General features: G+C 41.0%; 2 protein-coding genes across 16 annotated transcripts; one reads left to right on the top strand and one right to left on the bottom strand.

Moving 5' to 3' along the window:
- The first annotated feature begins 149 nt into the window (after positions 1-149).
- Positions 150-5,448, top strand: Saf-B (Scaffold attachment factor B). Of its 2 annotated transcripts, none has more exons than XM_018000367.2 (9): positions 150-443; positions 509-988; positions 1,047-1,074; positions 1,383-1,512; positions 1,636-1,682; positions 2,686-3,763; positions 4,112-4,261; positions 4,319-4,840; positions 4,913-5,448. In XM_018000367.2, the coding sequence occupies exons 1-9, from the start codon at positions 324-326 to the stop codon at positions 5,274-5,276; spliced, it is 2,919 nt and encodes a 972-aa protein (XP_017855856.1). In that variant the 5' UTR covers positions 150-323; the 3' UTR covers positions 5,277-5,448. The 2 variants fall into 2 exon arrangements, with proteins under 2 accessions (XP_017855856.1, XP_017855855.1); XM_018000366.2 differs by having other exon boundaries at positions 152-443; positions 4,910-5,448.
- Positions 5,449-6,639: 1,191 nt separating this feature from the next.
- On the bottom strand, positions 6,640-17,316 carry Best1 (bestrophin 1). 14 transcript variants are annotated; one of them, XM_089467626.1, is made up of 10 exons: positions 16,931-17,258; positions 12,882-13,116; positions 10,725-10,835; positions 10,239-10,662; positions 9,833-10,165; positions 9,417-9,779; positions 8,795-8,875; positions 7,975-8,677; positions 7,766-7,816; positions 6,640-7,328 (listed from the first exon to the last, which is right to left on the bottom strand). In XM_089467626.1, the coding sequence occupies exons 2-10, from the start codon at positions 12,950-12,952 to the stop codon at positions 6,985-6,987; spliced, it is 2,481 nt and encodes an 826-aa protein (XP_089323752.1). In that variant the 5' UTR covers positions 12,953-13,116; positions 16,931-17,258; the 3' UTR covers positions 6,640-6,984. The 14 variants fall into 14 exon arrangements, with proteins under 14 accessions (XP_089323752.1, XP_089323383.1, XP_089323588.1 ...); XM_089467257.1 differs by lacking the exon at positions 8,795-8,875 and adding an exon at positions 15,565-15,664 and having other exon boundaries at positions 17,156-17,246; XM_089467462.1 differs by lacking the exon at positions 8,795-8,875 and adding an exon at positions 14,742-14,762 and having other exon boundaries at positions 17,156-17,238.
- Between the last annotated feature and the right edge of the window lie 1,083 nt (positions 17,317-18,399).

The following is an 18,399-nucleotide window of genomic DNA, read 5'->3' on the forward strand; positions in this document are numbered from 1 at the left end:
ATATATAATATATATAATATTCAACTTATAAAATTAATTCAATAAATATTATGTACCATAAATGAATGGACGCTAAAAAATCGAACTATCCCTGACTATCTAACAATAGTTGAGTAGCCCTCGCCTATCGATATTTGATTCCTGGTAGATTTTTCTTATGTCGCCATTTTGATTATAGGAAAAATTGTGAAAGATTCTCAGTTGGCATACGGACCAGCACACATTGTAGAGTCGAGAAAATTTTCTAAAATTATTTCTACTTTAAGAGAATTTTTCATACATACCGGTTATTGTGTTATAATTGTGCATAAGAATTAATTAAAATGCCCGAAATCGGCAAGAAAATTAGCGAGTTGCGAGTCTGCGATTTAAAAGATGAGCTTGAAAAGCGCAAGCTGGAAACTGTGGGTCCAAAGGCAGTGCTAATCGAACGTCTTGAAAGGGTACGTAGTAGCTAGACTTAAAAAAAAAGTAATTGGTACCACTACAACAGTGTGTAAAATTGTAGGCACTAAAAGAGGAGGGCGTCGACCCAAACACACATTTGATTGAAGCGGCTGCTAAGCCAAAGAAGCCCACACCGGTACCAATGAATGAATCCACAAGCCAGGTTATAATCAAGGAGGAGCCAGTTGATACCGAGGAGGAACCCCAGGTAGAGGGTAATGAATTCGATGGAAACGGGGATGGGGAAGATAGTGCTCATCATGCCGACGAGGACGGTCACGAAATAGACCAAGTTGGCGATGTCGACGATGTATGCGTTATATTAGATGACGACGAAGAAGAGGGGGCAGAGGCTTTCGATGAGTCAAAGAATGGCACTGAAGATGCGAATGAAGGGGAAGCAGCCGAAGAGGGCGAAGGTGAGCCTGCAGGCGACGAGGAGATGCAAGAGGAGAATACAGGCGACACTGTAAACATGGATAATGACGAGTCCATTAATTTGACAATTGGTGAGGAAGAACAGAAACTTTTACACGATGAGGTAATTTATATCAAAATATTATCATTGGCCGCCTTCTAAATGAATTTGATCATTTCAGGCCCCTGACGATAAATCTATTAAGTCGGGTAAGCACGCCTACTTCGTCTGCCCGAATGTTAAATGCATGTACACGTATCATAACTATACTATATACACATGTCATGAGCACTGCGTCTATACTAAACTGGCTAAATTAGGTTTTAAGTGTGTCAATGCCGCTTTTCAGATCTTGTAGTCTGAACACATTTCTTGCAATTGTGGGCTGAACTACAAAAATAATTTACATTATTCAAATTGCATCATAACCCAAATAGGATAGATTTAATTTTAATAATATAGGGGACTATCTTGTCAGATTTATTGATAAAAGAATTTAACTGATGATGATTTTCAGTAAAACCGGCAAATAAAACTGATAAATTGGGTGCAGCTGCTAAGGACGGTGATAAAAAGATTCACAAGGATGATGAGAGCGCTCGTTCAAAGAAGAAGGATGACAAATCCACTGATAAAAAGGATTCTAGGTTGGTTTATACAAACTGCCGGCTTAGCTTAAATCATGTCTATAATTTATCACAATTCTAGTTACTAATCTCACTTTAAATTTCTTTTCACTTTACTTTCAATATATATTTTGGACCACATAGCGACCCAAAATCGGTTTCCAAATCGTCGAACCAAAAAGACGATAAAGGTAATTTATGTTACTTTTGCGTCAGGAAGATCAGTGTGCTTGAAAGGTTATACATATAAGTTGGTTAGGCCACGCATGAACTAAGTAAAAAAAAAGCTTGCGATAAAAAACACCAGATGCGGCACACTTGTAAGACAGTGTGTAAGAGAGTGTGAATTTGGTTGGGAGTGGAATGGACGTAATGTACTGCACATCAATTCAACTTGGAGGGATCCCATCTGATCTAGACACAGATCACGTAAGACGTAACACAGAGAAATCGCCCTGACGAACATGTGATCATGCTGGACGCGAGGCTTCTGAATGCTTTTCTGGATTTGCAGCACTCCATCGATTTACGCAAATTCTTCGAAGAGAAGCAGCAGGTGAATTCCTCCGGAGAAGAGATATTTCGCATATTAAACGACTGTAAATTTGGCAAATACGTCGATGTTCTTCAATTTACTTGGCGAGTCCTGCACGGCGCTTTTTAATCGACCTGTAATGTGGACTGCTTTTCCCAGCATACCATCTATAACATGTTGACGGTGAATACCTTTGCCTTCTAGTGGACCTACAGCAGCTTCTTAAACGATGAGCCAACGAGTAGCGTCGATCTGAGGAGCACGTATCACACCCGTCAACTGGCAAGCTCTTCACGTTCACGATGGCTACGACAGCGCGATGAATTTGGCGGCCCTTCTGCATGGCATCCTTCTTTGAGAGCGATAGCGCAGCTACAGTGGAATCATGAGCAGCAACCCAATCAAATTCACACTCTCTTAGCTTTCGTAGTGCGCAGTTTCTCACGATATACTTATAATGTAGTCAGATTCAGGTTCGTTATGACAATAATTTACAATACAACAGCAAACAGCAGCAGCTACAAAGTGTACGTTTAAAGTGCTTCCCTTAACGATCAATGATAAAAAACAATACCAAATACCAAAACAGTTTTCCAGCCACTCACAGCTCTGACCATAACTCTCTTCCAATATTGTTATTATTTACATGGAACTTGCAGAGAAAACATCGACAACAGCAGCAGGTGCAGCATCGGCATCATCAGGTGCCGCTGCCAACAGCAAGTCGGGATCGGCCGGAGGTGCAGGCGCAGCTGGTGCCTCGTCCAGTGCTGCTGGCAAGCAGGCTTTGCTGTCACGCAATCTCTGGGTATCCGGTTTGTCTACTTTAACACGCGCCAGCGACTTGAAGGCCATTTTCTCGAAGTTCGGCAAGGTGATTGGAGCAAAGGTGGTCACCAACACTCGCACTCCTGGCACACGCTGTTACGGCTACGTAACCATGTCTTCGTCCGGAGATGCCTCGCGCTGCATTGATAATCTGCATCGTACGGAGCTGCACGGTCGAATTATATCAGTCGAGCGCACCAAGAATGAAATCGGCGGCAGCGCAAGCTCATCCAAAGACGTTGGCAATAAGGGTAATAACAAGACGAACAGCAAGTCCAGCAATGACTCGAAGAAGAAGGATGATGATAAGAAGTCAGGCGGCAAGGGAAACGGGGGCGATGACAAGAAGGGTGGCGACGCCAATGGGGATGGCAAGAACGCAGGTGGGGAATCTAGCAACAAGCGCGACGGCAAAGACAAGGACCGCAACGGCAAGCCATCACGTGATGACAAGGATAAGTCGACAACGGGCAGTGATAGGCGCCACGAGCGTGATCACCGCTCTGGAACGGGTCACAAGTCTCAGCACCGTGATGAGTCCCACGAGCGTCGTTCGGCACGCCAACCTCGAGATGACCGTGAGATCCAGCAACGTCAGCGTGAGCGTGAGCGTGAGCGACGCCAACGCGAAATGCTGTCCTATCAGAAGATTCGTGAGGAGCGGGAACGCCAGCGCCTGCGTGAACGCGAGCGTGAGCTGCGCGAGGAGGAGCGACGTCGTCGCGAAGCACGTGAACGCCAGCGCATTGAAGAGGAGCGCCTGGCCGAAGAAAGACGCAAGCTGGCTATCGAGCGGGAGCGCCTTGAGCGCGAGAAGGCTGAACTGCTGCGTATGGAGCGGGAGCGTCAGAAGCTGGAGCGTGAGAAAATCGAGCTGGAGCGCCTTGAATTGAAGCGTCAACAGATGAAGTATGATAAACGTAACAGCGTTGCACACACAATGCTATATAAAAAAAAAAAAAAGAAAACAACAAACACCATATTTATTTTTACATATTCTCAAAGGGCATTTGGCCTTGTAAATTAAGCTAAGTGTGTTAAGTTGCAGCAGCCACGTTGTTTCTTCAACCTCAACAAAACTGCCGGGCAGTCTAGGCAAATGCTTTTGCATTCATGTATGTTTATGCAACTGCAAACGAACTGCATCCTAGTCTAAACTCTATTTATATTTATGTGACGATCTGACCTGCATTCCTTTGAAATATTGCTAATATATTATACTTTACTCTTTTCATCTTTCCCCACTTGGCACTCCAGGATTATGGAATCACGTGATGATCCCGTTAAGCGTTCGCTAAGCAAGCGCTCTGATGATCGCTACACCGATGTCCCCGACCGCAAGCGCTCCGCGGTCTTTGATGCTCCACCACCGCCACGTTTTGACACATCTTTGGTTAGCTCACGCAAGTACGTTTCAAAGATTCGCATTGTAGATTGGCATTAATCCGAATTTGTTTTTGGCAGCACTAGTACTTATGACAAGAAGCATGATGATTATGGCACCTCGTCGACCTCCAAGCGTGGACTTGATGACTATTCGAGCTCCAAGCGAATTGAATATTCCTCAAACAAACGTAGCGAATACGGCAGCTCCACTGGTACCAAGCGTGGTGCTATCGATGAATACGCTGCAGTGCCTAGTAAGCGCTCTGGCAATGATTATGGCACAAGCTCCAAGCATGATTACTCGTCGTCCACCACCAGCAAGCGTGATGATTACAAACGCGACGTTGAGGTTCGCCACTTGCCGGTCTCATCAGGTGGTGTTAGCACCGGTGGCTCGAGCAGTTCATATGTTCACAAGAGCAACACGGGCGGCGGTGCCGGCTCATATGTGCACAAGAATAACACTAGCAACGTTACCGCCTCATACGGTCACAAGAACAACACAAGTGGAGGAACCGGTGGTGGGAGTGGTCGCTATAACGATGCCGACCGCACCAACACCTCTAACTACAGACGTGGCGGCGTCGACGACATGTCACAGTGAGTAAATGAATAAATGAACTTTCCTAAATTGAAGACACTCTAAAACGGGACTTTTGTCGCTTTTAGTAGCAACAAACGTTATGATAACTCAACCAGCAGTGGAGCAACCAGTGGTTATGGCAGCAACTCGAACAACGTTAACATATGGGCACCATCCAGTGGCGGCAGTAGCAGCGCTCATTTGGGAGGTGGCGGGGGCCCATTGAAATCTTACAGCAACAATGGAATGTCATCAAACATGCATGGCAACAATTCGTGGCAAAAGTCAGCCACCATCGATGACAACTGGCGTCCAATGCAGACACAGAGCCGTTTTGATCGCAGCTACAACGAACGCTCCAGTGGCTACCAAGGCAACAGCGGAGCTGGTGGAATGTACGGAGGTAGTCGCCCGGCACAGGACCGCTATGGCGGCCAGGTGACACGCTATTAGCTTGCTCTGCTAGCACACACATTTAATGAGCCAACTGATAATCCTGTCTACGCACTGTCCCAACCAACTTGATGATTTGCCCTTGAACGCTTTTGGCGTTTATGTTAATTTCTATTAGTTGTATTGACTTAGTATCTAAAACTATATTAAATATCATTAGATATATAATTTATATCAAGTGTTGTATGTAATCTTTTTAAGTGATGTGAGACGATGCTATTTGGAGCTTCTTATATGTACGTACGTTTTTATAAGTTGAATCATAAGTTCGAGCGTGGATCACTTATATTTATTAACTTCTTTTTTTTTTTTATACGGATTGTAAAAGTTAGGAAATGAATACAATTTAAATATCGTATAAATGAAATTAATTGTTTTGTGCATTTCATGCATGCGTTCGACTAACTTAGTGCAATGCATATCTCAAATAAATTCGCATTATTTCATCTTAAAATACTGCCATTTACTGCAAATTCTTAAGACCAAAACTCAGCTCATACAATCTTGAAATACTTCTGTTATTTTACGCAACGTGCGTCTTTGTGACTCCTAGATAATCTCAAATTTATCGAAAATTTTAAAGACCTTAGTTGATCACACATCAACATCAGTTTGTTGCCTCCACAAATAATCCAAGAATTTTATTATGGCGGTTATGAAGAAAGACAGAATACCTTAAATTCATTTTTATTTTATATTATGAATTTCGGAATTGTTGATTTGTGTTTTGTTCACTGAAACTAATTCTCAAGCTAAGTCCCATAATTAAATAACTGAAAAATGAAAGTTTAGCACATGTAAAATATAATGTCGAATTACGTATATTACCCATCTGTTCATCTCTTTCTAAACAAAAAAACTAAAAAATATAAATTTACGCTTTAGGATACCTTTGGATGACATAATCGTTCTTAAAAGTCTCATGAACAGCAATCGTTAACTTTGTATATAACTCGATTTCCAATAGTATGGGCAACATACAGTGGACCCTCGGTTGACGAACACAGTCGTTCCTGCATCTTGTTCGTTAACCGAAACCACAAATTTTGCATCTTAATTACATGCAATGTGCTAAAACGATTAATGGAAAACACTATATGTGTCGTTGCTTAACATCGACAAATATTTTTCATACAAGGAATGTTTTCCAAAATTTTTGTGGTCGTCATGCGTTACATTGTTCGTTAAGCGAAACTTATTTTTCCCAAAAAACGTGATTTTTATCAGAGGCGTTCGTTAACCGAAGATCCACTGTAAGTATATGAAAATGACTCACGAACCGATTGATTGAATATCAGCTGCTTGCATCAGTGATATCAAGGTAGTCTCAATTCGACTTTAATTATCAATAAAACACAATTGATTGGCCTTTTAGAAAAACTTATATTATTGTGTAGATTCAAATCACTGTTGACTTAATTGATAAATAATATTTATATTATATTAACTGCGCTAAATGGGTCCACTTTCACTCAAGATCGTTTTAACGTTATGAGCATTCTTAATATGTTTCTATCTCTGCTTATTTGTTTGTTTTTTTTTTTTTTTTTTTTTTTGTATCATTGTGCTTGTTAAGGTATTAAGTTTAGCAGCTTAGATAAATTAACTAACGCTAATTAATCAACTTAAGGGTAGTTTGAAAAAGTATACAGCACAGACGGCGTACTCCCTATGTAGTACGCCCAAATGTAAAACTCTAACTGTCAGTTCAACTTCCTGTGGTGGCATCCTCGGACTTGATGGTCGAGTTGGTCACTGGATCAGTGCCGGCGAGCAAGTCAGCATTGGAGGGCACTGTTCTCAGCGGGGTTGGGGCGGCCGGCTGAGCCGCGGGTGGTGCCACTAGTGCCACTGGCACCACAACTGGCACTCCGGAGGCATCCACGCCCGGGGCGGTGCTAATCGTCCGCGCCAAGTTCATTTGCTGGCGCACCAGCTTCTCCTTTTCGCGAGCAGCTCGTAGTTTTTCGAAGTCATCGCCAGTGTCTGGCGGGGGCTCGGCAGCTGGATTGGCCAAAACATCGGCCGATGCTTTGACGTCGAGATTTTCGACTGCAAGGACAGAGATTGGTATTAGCGTCAAGTGGAACAAACATCCTCAGGGATTAATGAGGGTTAAGTAAGACGTGCAACGGCTAGAGGGAATACGGCTAGGCAAAATCTAAATATAAATTTTACGGTAAGGAAAGTTTTACCTTTTCGACAACCTAAAATCGAAGAATCAAAATCGAGTCTTATGCAACACAATACAAACTACGGATGCAAATTATGGTTAGTAATTCTAGTTAAAAAGTCTACAAATTTATAATAAAAAAATAAATAAAAACAACGAAAATAATATTAATAATAATAATTTGTGATTTAGACAGCTGAAAATAATAGACGATACCAAATGTACAACAAGAATCAATTTTGGACTGGCAACAAATATGCGGAAGAATAGGCTAAGGAACGAAATAAACTTAGTTTGGCCAATGCTTGAACTTTACCGGGCGTCACGAACCACCGGAAGTACTGTGGTGCATCGGGTCTCTCACTCGCTTTAAGTATTAACAGTCGAAAGATCGAGATGTGTGTGTGTGTGTGTGTGTGTGTATGGATGTGAATAGATGAAGATCAATGTTAAATATGAATATCAAAAGCAGGAGAATGAAGGCTTTGTGGGCATCATTCCATGGCACGAGGGCCGACCACTTACCTGTCTCGCGGCTGGCAACCCTGTTCGGCTCAAACAGGGATTTGCTGCTGTCACCCTGCGGCGAGCTGGGCGCCGTGTCTCCTGCCAAGAGCGAGGGACCGTCTCCAGCCGGCGCCGAGGTGCTCAGCAATGCGTCCACGCCGCCGGGCGGGAAGAGCGATGTCGTCGGCTCATACTGGGAGTAAGCACGCTCGTATTGAGGCGAGCGTCTGGGTATGTCCATTGGCTGGGAGCGCGCCGGCAGCTCGCCGGGTCTACTTGCAGGCGGTGGCGGTTGCAGCGGCTGGCTGCCTGGCTGATGCAGTGGGTCGCCGTTGGTGGACGAGAAAATGTCTTTGACATTCGGACGTGGATCGTGGGGGCGTGTGGAAGTGATGGTTGCCTGCTCGTCCACTTCCTCGATGACCTGTTGGGTGATGCGCATGCTGCCCGCTGCCGGCTTCACAGTCGAGGAGCCAACGTTGGCTCCTGTCAAGCTGGCTGTGCTGGCGCTGTTCGGGAAACGGTACTTGCCCGGATCGTCGCTGGGCGTAGCGGAGTTCGGACGGCTTTCGTCCCGACTGAGCAGGCGTTTCAGTGCCGAGGCTACAGTGTTCACCCGCGACAGCGTACCCGATACACTAACCAGGCTGGGCGAGGAGCCGAGTCCCAGGCGCGATTTGCCATTGCCTGCAGAGAAGTGTATGCCGCTGGCATCGTCCGCCTGCGTTTACCGTTGGAAACGGGGAAAGGGTGGATTAGTCGAAAGTAATCAGTGAGTGGAAGGGAGAGAGAGAGCAAGAGAGAAAGAGAGGGAGAATTTAAATAGAGCATAGGTTACTTGAAACCAATTTGGTGCAAATTTCTTTCTGGGGTGCACTGAAGCAACCGAAAGCCGTGCAGAGCGTAGTGCAGTTAGAGGCTGTAGGCAAACATATTATTGTTAGAATCAAAAGTTAGTATGCAGTCTTATAGTTTATAGAACAATCACACAAACACCACAATAGAGTTACAACTAGGTTAGTGATAATGCTCAGTGGACTCCATATGAATCTGAATCTGTCCTATAGCAGGTTTCGTCTTCACAACTTTGATAGCCATATAACAAAATATTTCAGTATTCATAGAATCCACTGTTCATTTCCATAGAGCTTTCAATCGTATATCTTTCAACTCTTAAGTAGGTCTTAGCTATAACTACCAAACACCGTTGTGATTTGAAATGCCAATGATCGACTTGAATCCCATATGAAATACATATTTCAGGTCATTACAGAAGATGGTTAGAAAATACTTTCAAATTTGATTATTGTTTTGGTTATTTTGTTTGTTTTTTGTTTTGTTTGTTTGTTTTAAATTGAGTTATCCGCCACGCCATGAATGTACATTTAGTTAAGATAGCCGATTAGTTGGTGCCAATACTTCGAATCGCTAGTGAATGCTGCCAACGTTTTGATTCTAACCTCCTCGTCTGGCGCAGCCTTGGAAAGGTCATAAGTAACTGACTGATTGGTTGCCCCTTGCGACGGCTGCTCAGTGGCAGTCTGCTTCGACCCAGAGGCGACGTTGCCATTGTTACCAACCATTTCATCGATTCGCACAGATGATATGCCCGAGGGCATGGCCGCATTCTTGGGCACATCGATTTTGGCAGTCGAGGGCTCCGGATGATTCTCACGGAAGCGTTCCGCAGCGATGGTGTACGGCAGCTCATTGGGAAACACCTCGTCCCAGTACTGATCCTTCAGTAGCTCCGGATGATCATGGTGCATTTCATCTACAATTAAATACGAAACTTGCAAATTGCGATCCACCATCCAATTGACCTAAGGATTAGATCAGTTATCACATGATTGAACACCTCAGAAGATCGATCTACCTCAAAGTCGTCGTCGTCCTCGCCAAAGGGATTGATCAGGGACTCGGCCACCTTCAGCCACCCCATGTAGAAGAAGAACTGCAGCGTGGTGAACACTGGGAAATACAAATCCACCTTGTTCAGGTAGCTGCTGCCGCCGACGACTTTGCCATCTGTCCACTGCTGACCCATGCAGCAGGTAAGGAAATATGAGTATACGGCTAGCGTAACTACCTGGGTGTAAACCAGGGGCACACTGATCGTATCATAGCTAATCAGTAATCCGCACTGTCCTCGGAACTTGTTCAGCTCATCGATGATCGTCTTCACAGCAAAATCGTCCCTTATGCGGCCCTACATATGCATGCATAGATATATAATATTTATAAATTAACACATCTCATAATGTTATCCTTGCTATTATTACCTCCTTCCTTGCTCGCGTAATGATGCTCGCCGCCCAGACAATGGGCAGCCAGTGCTTGGAGGGCCTGGGAAATGATTTGTTCATCGTCTCAATGATGGTGCGCTCGTTCTCGTTGAGCAGGCCCGCCTCCACCAGATTGTTGAGGCCGGGGAATCGTTTCTTGACGCGCGGCGACACATTGGCCAGCACCATGGTGAGGCAGAGGCACACATAGCGCATGATCGTGCGACGCATGACTCGACCACGCTCGTCCTGGCCGTGCACATTGGAGCTGACGAAGACGGCGATGGGATCCGGCCAGGGGATGGAAGTGTACTGATTCCACCAGCGAGTCATCACAATGGATACATAGAAACCCAGCACAAAAGACAGCGGTATGAGATCACGATAACTATTACAATAGGCGACGATCGCCTCAAAGGTTCTACATGCCAAATAGACTACAATAAGTATGTGCACTAGTGTAAACATTCAAGCTTCACTTACTCTTTCTGGGCCTCGTTGAGCGCAAACCGATAGACCAGATTAAGTAGATAATATAATGTGAGGAAGGCCAACAGATCCAGCCAGACTAATTTGTAAATACTTCCGCGCCACCTACAAGAAAACACAAACATATCAGGTCATATTTATAAATAGATCTACAGAGTGGTTGATTCTTAGTAACGCTACTCAAATTCCATCATTTATGGACCCTATTGGGTCCCACTAATCGAACGTAAGGTTCTATTTTAATAATGTGCGGCACAGAGTCTGGCATGTGTTTACCAATATTCCTTTAGCTGTCAACGTCATTGGCCTGATATTGGGCCATAATCATGCCACCGTCAAAACGTCATAAAAATTGGTCTATCTATATGCTATATGTATACTATATAAATTTGAAAATGTTCCAGCCATCATTTGAAATGAAAAGCCCGCTAATTATAAAGTAAATTCTTATCAAATATTTATGTGATAAAAACACCAAAAGCAAACACGTAATCATTTATCATAAGCAAATGACAAACAAAATTTTTGACTTTTATCAGTTGGCCACAAAGATTTCAAGGTCTGTCCTAGCTGATAAATTTAATTCAATTTTGAGTTGAGTTCAAAAAACTTTACAGGGTATATGTTTACAAGCTGCTATAAATTATATAAAGTTGCGATAAATTTTGCTATATTTTTTTTGTTATTTTTAAGAGATAAGAATTAATCTAAAATAAAGACCAACTTGGCAATTTAGCATTGGCTTGATTTCTTTTAATTCATTGCAATCATATATCAAGTGCATAATGCATTAAATTAGCGAAATTGGTTTATCATCGATCTAGGCTGGATGGTTCATTGATTAGCAGAGGCAATCAATGCCAGCTGACACTATCAGCGGATCATTCAAGTAAATGAACTATCAGCTACTAGATTCTATGTGTCATATATGTACATACACAGGTTTACATACATACATGCTTATAGATATGGCTAGCAGCACTTGCTGCCAATTATTAAATTCTAAATCAAATTACACGCATGACAGATGTCAAATGTTGCCAAGATAACACTGCAGCAGTCACTGTTTATGTAAATAGGGATGTGTATCAGTATCAGTAATAGTATCAGTGGCAAGGGCAGTGGTGGGGGCAGTGGTGGGGGTATCTGGTGTGGGTGGAGTTGTTGCTGGTATCAGCGGAACTACAATCTAATACCCGCTGTACGCTGTGTGTGCATGGAAAATTCTATTATTTGCATTAGTTGCAATTGTCGGCTGTCGCCTGACGACTGTCACTAGCTCAATTGCCGAGCTGGAGCGAACTGTGTCAGTTCTTTAATTAGCACTGGACTTGCAATTTTTTACACGCTTCGCATTTAGCACTGTAATTCGTAGAATATAGCTTGTTTTTCGCATGATATGGGAACTTGAAGGCGTGTGTTACGCGGCCTTGCCCGAACTAAGCTAATATTGGCTTTCGTTTCATACTTAATTTCATTACATATTCCATATTGCAAGCTTGTAATCTAAAGCTTACTTTGCTTGATCGCCTAATAAATCGACTCAACAAAGAATTGGATGGAACAGCTGTTGCTTTCGTGTATAAGGGAAAGCTGATGGAAACGTGTGAACGTGTTACACAGACCAACAGAATCAATGGTCAGCTAATACTTTTGCAAACTCTTTTGCTGCAGATGATTCAAGTTTGGTGATAGAGCTAAATAATAATAAAGAAGATTTGATACGGCTCGTCTGGTTTTCAATTCGGATTCGAGTTGGGTGATTAATAAAATTCTTTATATAACTTGATCAACCTAATTAAACCCTTTGTAACTAATTTTCTACCATGGAAAGGGGAACTCACAAAATTACTGAATTATATATATTTTAGCAATTTGTCTAAGCAACTTTCAAAACAAGTTAAGTGCTGATCTGAGGAAATATAGCCGAAAGCATTAACCAATAAAATCATTTAATACTTTCTTTTTCTGCTGGTTATCAAAGATCTGGGCAATTTAATTGATAAAAGAACGAAAAGTAAACAACAAAAACTGTCGTAAAAGCCTTTTAGCTTTTGCTTGTTGTGCTCAGTGAATACGAATCAGTAGCTTACGTATATATTTATATATATGCATTATATCTTATACAAATATATAACTTTGATCACTTACCTGAGCAGCAGTTTGAGAAAACAGCCAAAGCCACGGCATGTGGCCACTTCACCTGTATATGTTATTGTCATTTTCGCAACTTGTCTCTAATTGGCTTATTATATATGTGTATATTGCAGTTGAGATTTCAGCTTTTGTTCTTTAAGTCACTTGGTTGTCTTTATCACACTTCGCGAATTTGATCGATGCACATGTTGCTGGTGTTTCATTGGGGCGTAGCCAGCAGAAAGGGTCTCTGAGCGAAACAATAGAAATATGTATTATGTATTTTATTAAAGAGATCCAAAATCAAAGCGAACAAGTCAAGATTTATAACTCTTATATAACTTGCAAATACCAACAGCACCTGTTGTTTTTAGGGCGTCTCTAACCATGGCAACAGCCACGATAATAATGCATTTGAAAGTCAACAAATCGATATTTCCAGCTAAAAGTCAATTAAGCATGCGACATTAAAAACGCGGAACACACAAACGAGCTGCATGCATTGCATTTTATTTAACATTTCAGAAGGCAACAGTTACAGGCTGATTAAATTAATTGCAGCAATTTAACAAATTGTAGGCAGCCATAGGGTATATCCAAGCTCATCCAAAGTGTCGATATAGGTATATGTATGGGTATATATCATATCTGTATATGTGATAGAAATTGACGCAAGTCTAGCACTGACAGATCGCGTGTGGGCGATGCCATTGATGGTGCAACAATACCGAGGGTCAGCTACTGGCAGTGCAAATAGACGAGCTGGAATTCGAATCGTAAGATGTCGCCGACATTCTATAGCTCTGATACCCTCTATTTATTAAATAGGCAAGCGCATGCGTTTAACTTTTAAGTAAGAATCAAAGAGTTCGATTTACAGTCAAGGCTAAGGTTACAGTATTTATACCCTGTAGTTATTGGATAAGTATTAAAAAATAGTGGGAATCGCATGCCCAGTTTGTTGTTTTATTCACGACATAAAATAGAAACTTTGAAAGTATGTATGTCTTTATAATTATAGATTTTAATTTAATGCCGTATGCATCATCATTTAAATCCCTATATTCATTGGTAAACCAATTTCAGTTGAACACTCGATTTTCAGTTGAAATAGAGACATTAGATTTTCCAAAATATGATTTTACAGCCATCATTATTGTTATAGGGTACGCCAATGCCGAGCACGACTGCTTAGGTCACGCTAAATATTAGCTCTATTTAATGGTATTTTATGTACGTATATGGAAATTTGAGTATATACGCATATGGCGAGAGGAACGCGAATGGTGTACGCAATGGTGATCAAAGATGAGCTCATAGCTGAGCAGAGCGAGTTGATGAATTTCCGTATGAAAGAGAACAAATAAATAGAGGTATTCCGCCAACCGGTGAGCTAATGATCGACATCGACAGCAGCAAGAGCTGAGCTCAGCACTTTAAAAAATTCAGTGTACGTGTGTGTGTGTGTAAGTGTGAGTGTGAGCCGGGTTTTTGGTTTTAGGTCTGGATCATGACATCATCCGTTGACTTGTATTACGAATGGAATTGGAGGTACACAAAGACAGAAAACCAGCCCTTCTAGCATTATTATTATTTATTTGGTTTTCAAACTCATAAATCAGAAACAAATCAAAATATTGACGCAGTCATAATACTAATAATCATATATATTGAAGCTGGCTGTTGATTACGCGGCAGCGTATCTGATATGCTATATACTTAACTGGATCACGAAATGCGTGTGTGTTCGATTTGCCAGCGTGATCAATTCTGATTAGTGGGTATTTAGGGTATTAATTTGTACATAAATAACATGCGTATGCTAGGCGCGAGCGTATTATGAATATGTCTGTGATAAGCAAATGACTCACTTGCCTCTTGTATAACTGGCGTTTCCTTGCGAATGAAACAAAGAACGAGTTCCGAGAAGAAGAAGAAGAACTCTGATACAAGATTCGTACACAATGGTAATAAATCGAGATTGTGTCTATTGGGTCATACACATACAATATATATATACATATATGCATATATATTTTATCTCATGTATATCCATAACTGAATTAAGAAGAGGCATCAGAATACTTAGAGGGTATTTCAGTGCTTAAATGTGATAAACTAACTGCATTTGGTATTCAATTCTGAATGAATGCAGCGTATCGAATGGCATTAAAAAACATGAATATATTTTGTATAACAGGGTATATCAGGGAACGACAATAGCTTCCATAATATACTGTAGTATTCCATGATTGCATGAATCATAGTGCTTGGCGTATATCAAATCGAGTGAAAGAACTCTTATACTAGTGCACTATAAAACATATAAGAGAACAAAGTATTGAGAATACTGAAACACCTAAACAAACTTTAATGCAAACTAGACTTCATATATTAGAGGAAAGTATGGAGAATACTGAAAAACTTAAACTAAGGTTTAATGCAAGCTAGATTTATAATGCTTTTAATGTAGAGCAGAAGAACTACTACTATACGTTAAATATTTCGTAATTGCTTATATGATCGGACAACACCTGAATTAGGTTGCAGGGTATCTGCCTGCTTAGCATTCTTGATTTATATTTCTAACTGCATTCATGCATTCTTTTCCTTCACGCTCAATGAATGCAGCTTATCGAATGACAACAAAGATTTTTTATTATTACAAATCACTTTTACACATAATGTGCAAACTGACCTTATTTATTGTTGTTTACTCAATTCGATGGCTGCAACTGCAAGAGACACTCACAAATAAAGTGCTCCATTGCAGATTCCACTTATATGTGTGTCATCAGCTACAAGCATATATATATATATTCAGTAAGTAAGTATGATATATATGTTGAACTCTTCTTCTGTTCTACAACGGTTTCGTGGCTTATATAACAAACCCGTTTAGAGCAAGTGCTTTATGGCACTGGAAAAGCAAATGGCGCATAAAATCAAATTATCATGTCAAGTCAGTCACGTGAAAATTGTTATCATTTGAATAAATGAGAAGTTTGTATTCACGTCATTTCAATGCGAATGACAACATTCGAACTCGTTTCGTCGATCCGTCGATCCGTCGATTCGCCGATTCCTCGAGGTTAATGACATTTAATGCAAAAAGTAAGCGTCTGCGGCCAGATCGCCGAGTCTCTAAATATATTTAGTATGCCCGCTTCAACTAGTACATATTTACAGAAAAACACAGGCACTGATGTACACGCACATACACTCACACACATAAACATACATATATATATACGCCCATCTATGTACAGGCATTAGTAAAAGGCAAAGGTTTTTACATAATGATATTTTTATTGCCATTTGCCTTTTGATGAACTTGCTGACAACTGAGCGCACCCGAGCAGCATTTAAATCATTTTTTGTATTATTATTTTATATTATATTGTGAGCTCTTTTTTTGTTGACAAATTTGGTATTTATAGCCGCGGCGCACTTTTAAAATTCATTACGAGCGTCGCTGGCGTCGTCTAGTCGAAATTCGCATGCGGCACAAATTTCGAGAGGGCCAAGGGTTAAAAATAAACTTCTATGTGTTGGAGTAATTTGTGCTGAGATTGCATATTGACCAGCGCGGATGACTCACAATGCGTGCAGTGGACCTACACACATACACACACACAGAAACAAAAACACAGACCCCACACATAGAGACACCTTCACTCATATAGTGCAGTCGGCATTTACGCAAATAGAAGTAATATTTAATACGCATTACTGTGGGGAGTTTGGAAGATTATGCACAGTTCTCTTAAGATTGCCAACTTTGTGTTAGGTGAGTTGAAATCGATTCGCTTCGCACTACGCCAAGCATCAACCGGATGCAATTTGAGAGTCACGCGGCGCTTACGTACAGAGATTAAGTACGGGCTAGATGTTTGAGTTGGCGGATTGTTTGCACATTTATTAAATCGCGGCATGAGCAACTAACACTGATGCAAATTGTAACTTTAATTTACAGCGCCACTCACGTGAAAAAGGCAACAAAACTGACCCAAGCACACGAGGAATGAAAAGCAATAGCAACAGCAACTCCACCTCAAACTCACCAAAATAAAGGAACGAAAAAAAAAAAAAAATACAAGACGCTGACGCTGACGCTGACTCTTGGCTACCGTTGTTATTGTTGTGTTTTGGTGTTTCTTTCTTTGCTTGGCCTTTGTGCTTCACTATTTCGATATCGGTGTTGTTATTCTTCACCCACACACACACATACGCGCACAGACACACACAATCACACAATCACATAGAAATGGACGCGAACGTAAACGTACCAGCCATTCAAACAAATCGCGCTCTGTGCCCGTTGCCCGTTCTCACTCGCACTCTGAGCACTTCCGCGCTCAACGACCGACCAATTCAGACTGAAATTACATTGCGAAAATGCCAACAGAGCTGGGAACACTTTGCCGGCAGCTGTGGCAAAACCATAACCCATGCCATACCTACGACAATGTAGCTGGCAACGAGACAGAAAGAGAGAGAACGATAGAGAGAGCGCTACTGGCTGTGAGCGCAGAATGGCGATAAGCCAAGCACAGGGTGGGATTTGGCACGGCTGGTGGTAGGCGCTGAAATTCGCTCAAATATCTCATGTTTTCTCTTCATTCTTGATGTGGCTTAGCAACCGGTTATATTAAAGCTAAACCAGCCGAGGTCCTCAGTTGCTAGTGTTTTAGCTTTAAGTAGTTTTAACTTTATATTAATTCTAATCTGTAATAAATAAAATAAATAATACAATAATAAAAGGACCTGATGACAATCTTCTAAATACTAGTATACCTATTTATATTTTAACACATAGCAACGTACCCTTATATCAACTTTTGGTTAATGAATGATTGTTGTAATAAAAAATTAAATATTTGGTTAATTATTTACTTTAATGAACTTCAATTTTATAATTATTATGACCTTTATATATTATATAGAATCTGAAAAGCCGATAAGTTTATCTGACATTACCTCTTAAAGATATATTTATTTATTTTATATTAAAAATGTTATGATTTCGTATTTAATTTTTCCATCTTTTACAAAGGTAGAATTCGACCATATGACATTTAACATGGGCTACAAAACTCAATTTTCCCAGTTTGTAAAATATTAAAACCTTTTTTTTTGGGTTTCAAAGCCATTAAAGCAGGTAAACAACACAAAATGAACGGTCAATTATGATTGAATTTTACCTGTGTAAAATGTTGTATACTTTTAGGGATATTACAATTGTTTTCACCTATGTACATTGCATACATAGATCAGACTCAACATACACAATAAATATTTTAATTTTTTTTATCTCTTTAATATTTTTTGTCTTCCCACTCACTTTCGATGCATAACAGTACGCATCTATCTACTTAAGGAACGGGCTCCAATGGAAAATCACAATCTTCTTATTTTGTTATTGGTTTCAAATTTTCCGCGTATTCATAATTTCTTAGTAGTAATCTAATAGAGGTTAGGATTTCCAAACTTTGTATATAGATTCATATGTGTGTTATACATTTCCGATTTT

The sequence above is a fragment of the Drosophila arizonae genome, chromosome 2 (genome assembly GCF_054131065.1).
Source record: "Drosophila arizonae isolate 15081-1271.41 chromosome 2, UAZ_ARI_1.0, whole genome shotgun sequence".
Taxonomy (NCBI): Eukaryota; Metazoa; Arthropoda; class Insecta; order Diptera; family Drosophilidae; genus Drosophila; species Drosophila arizonae.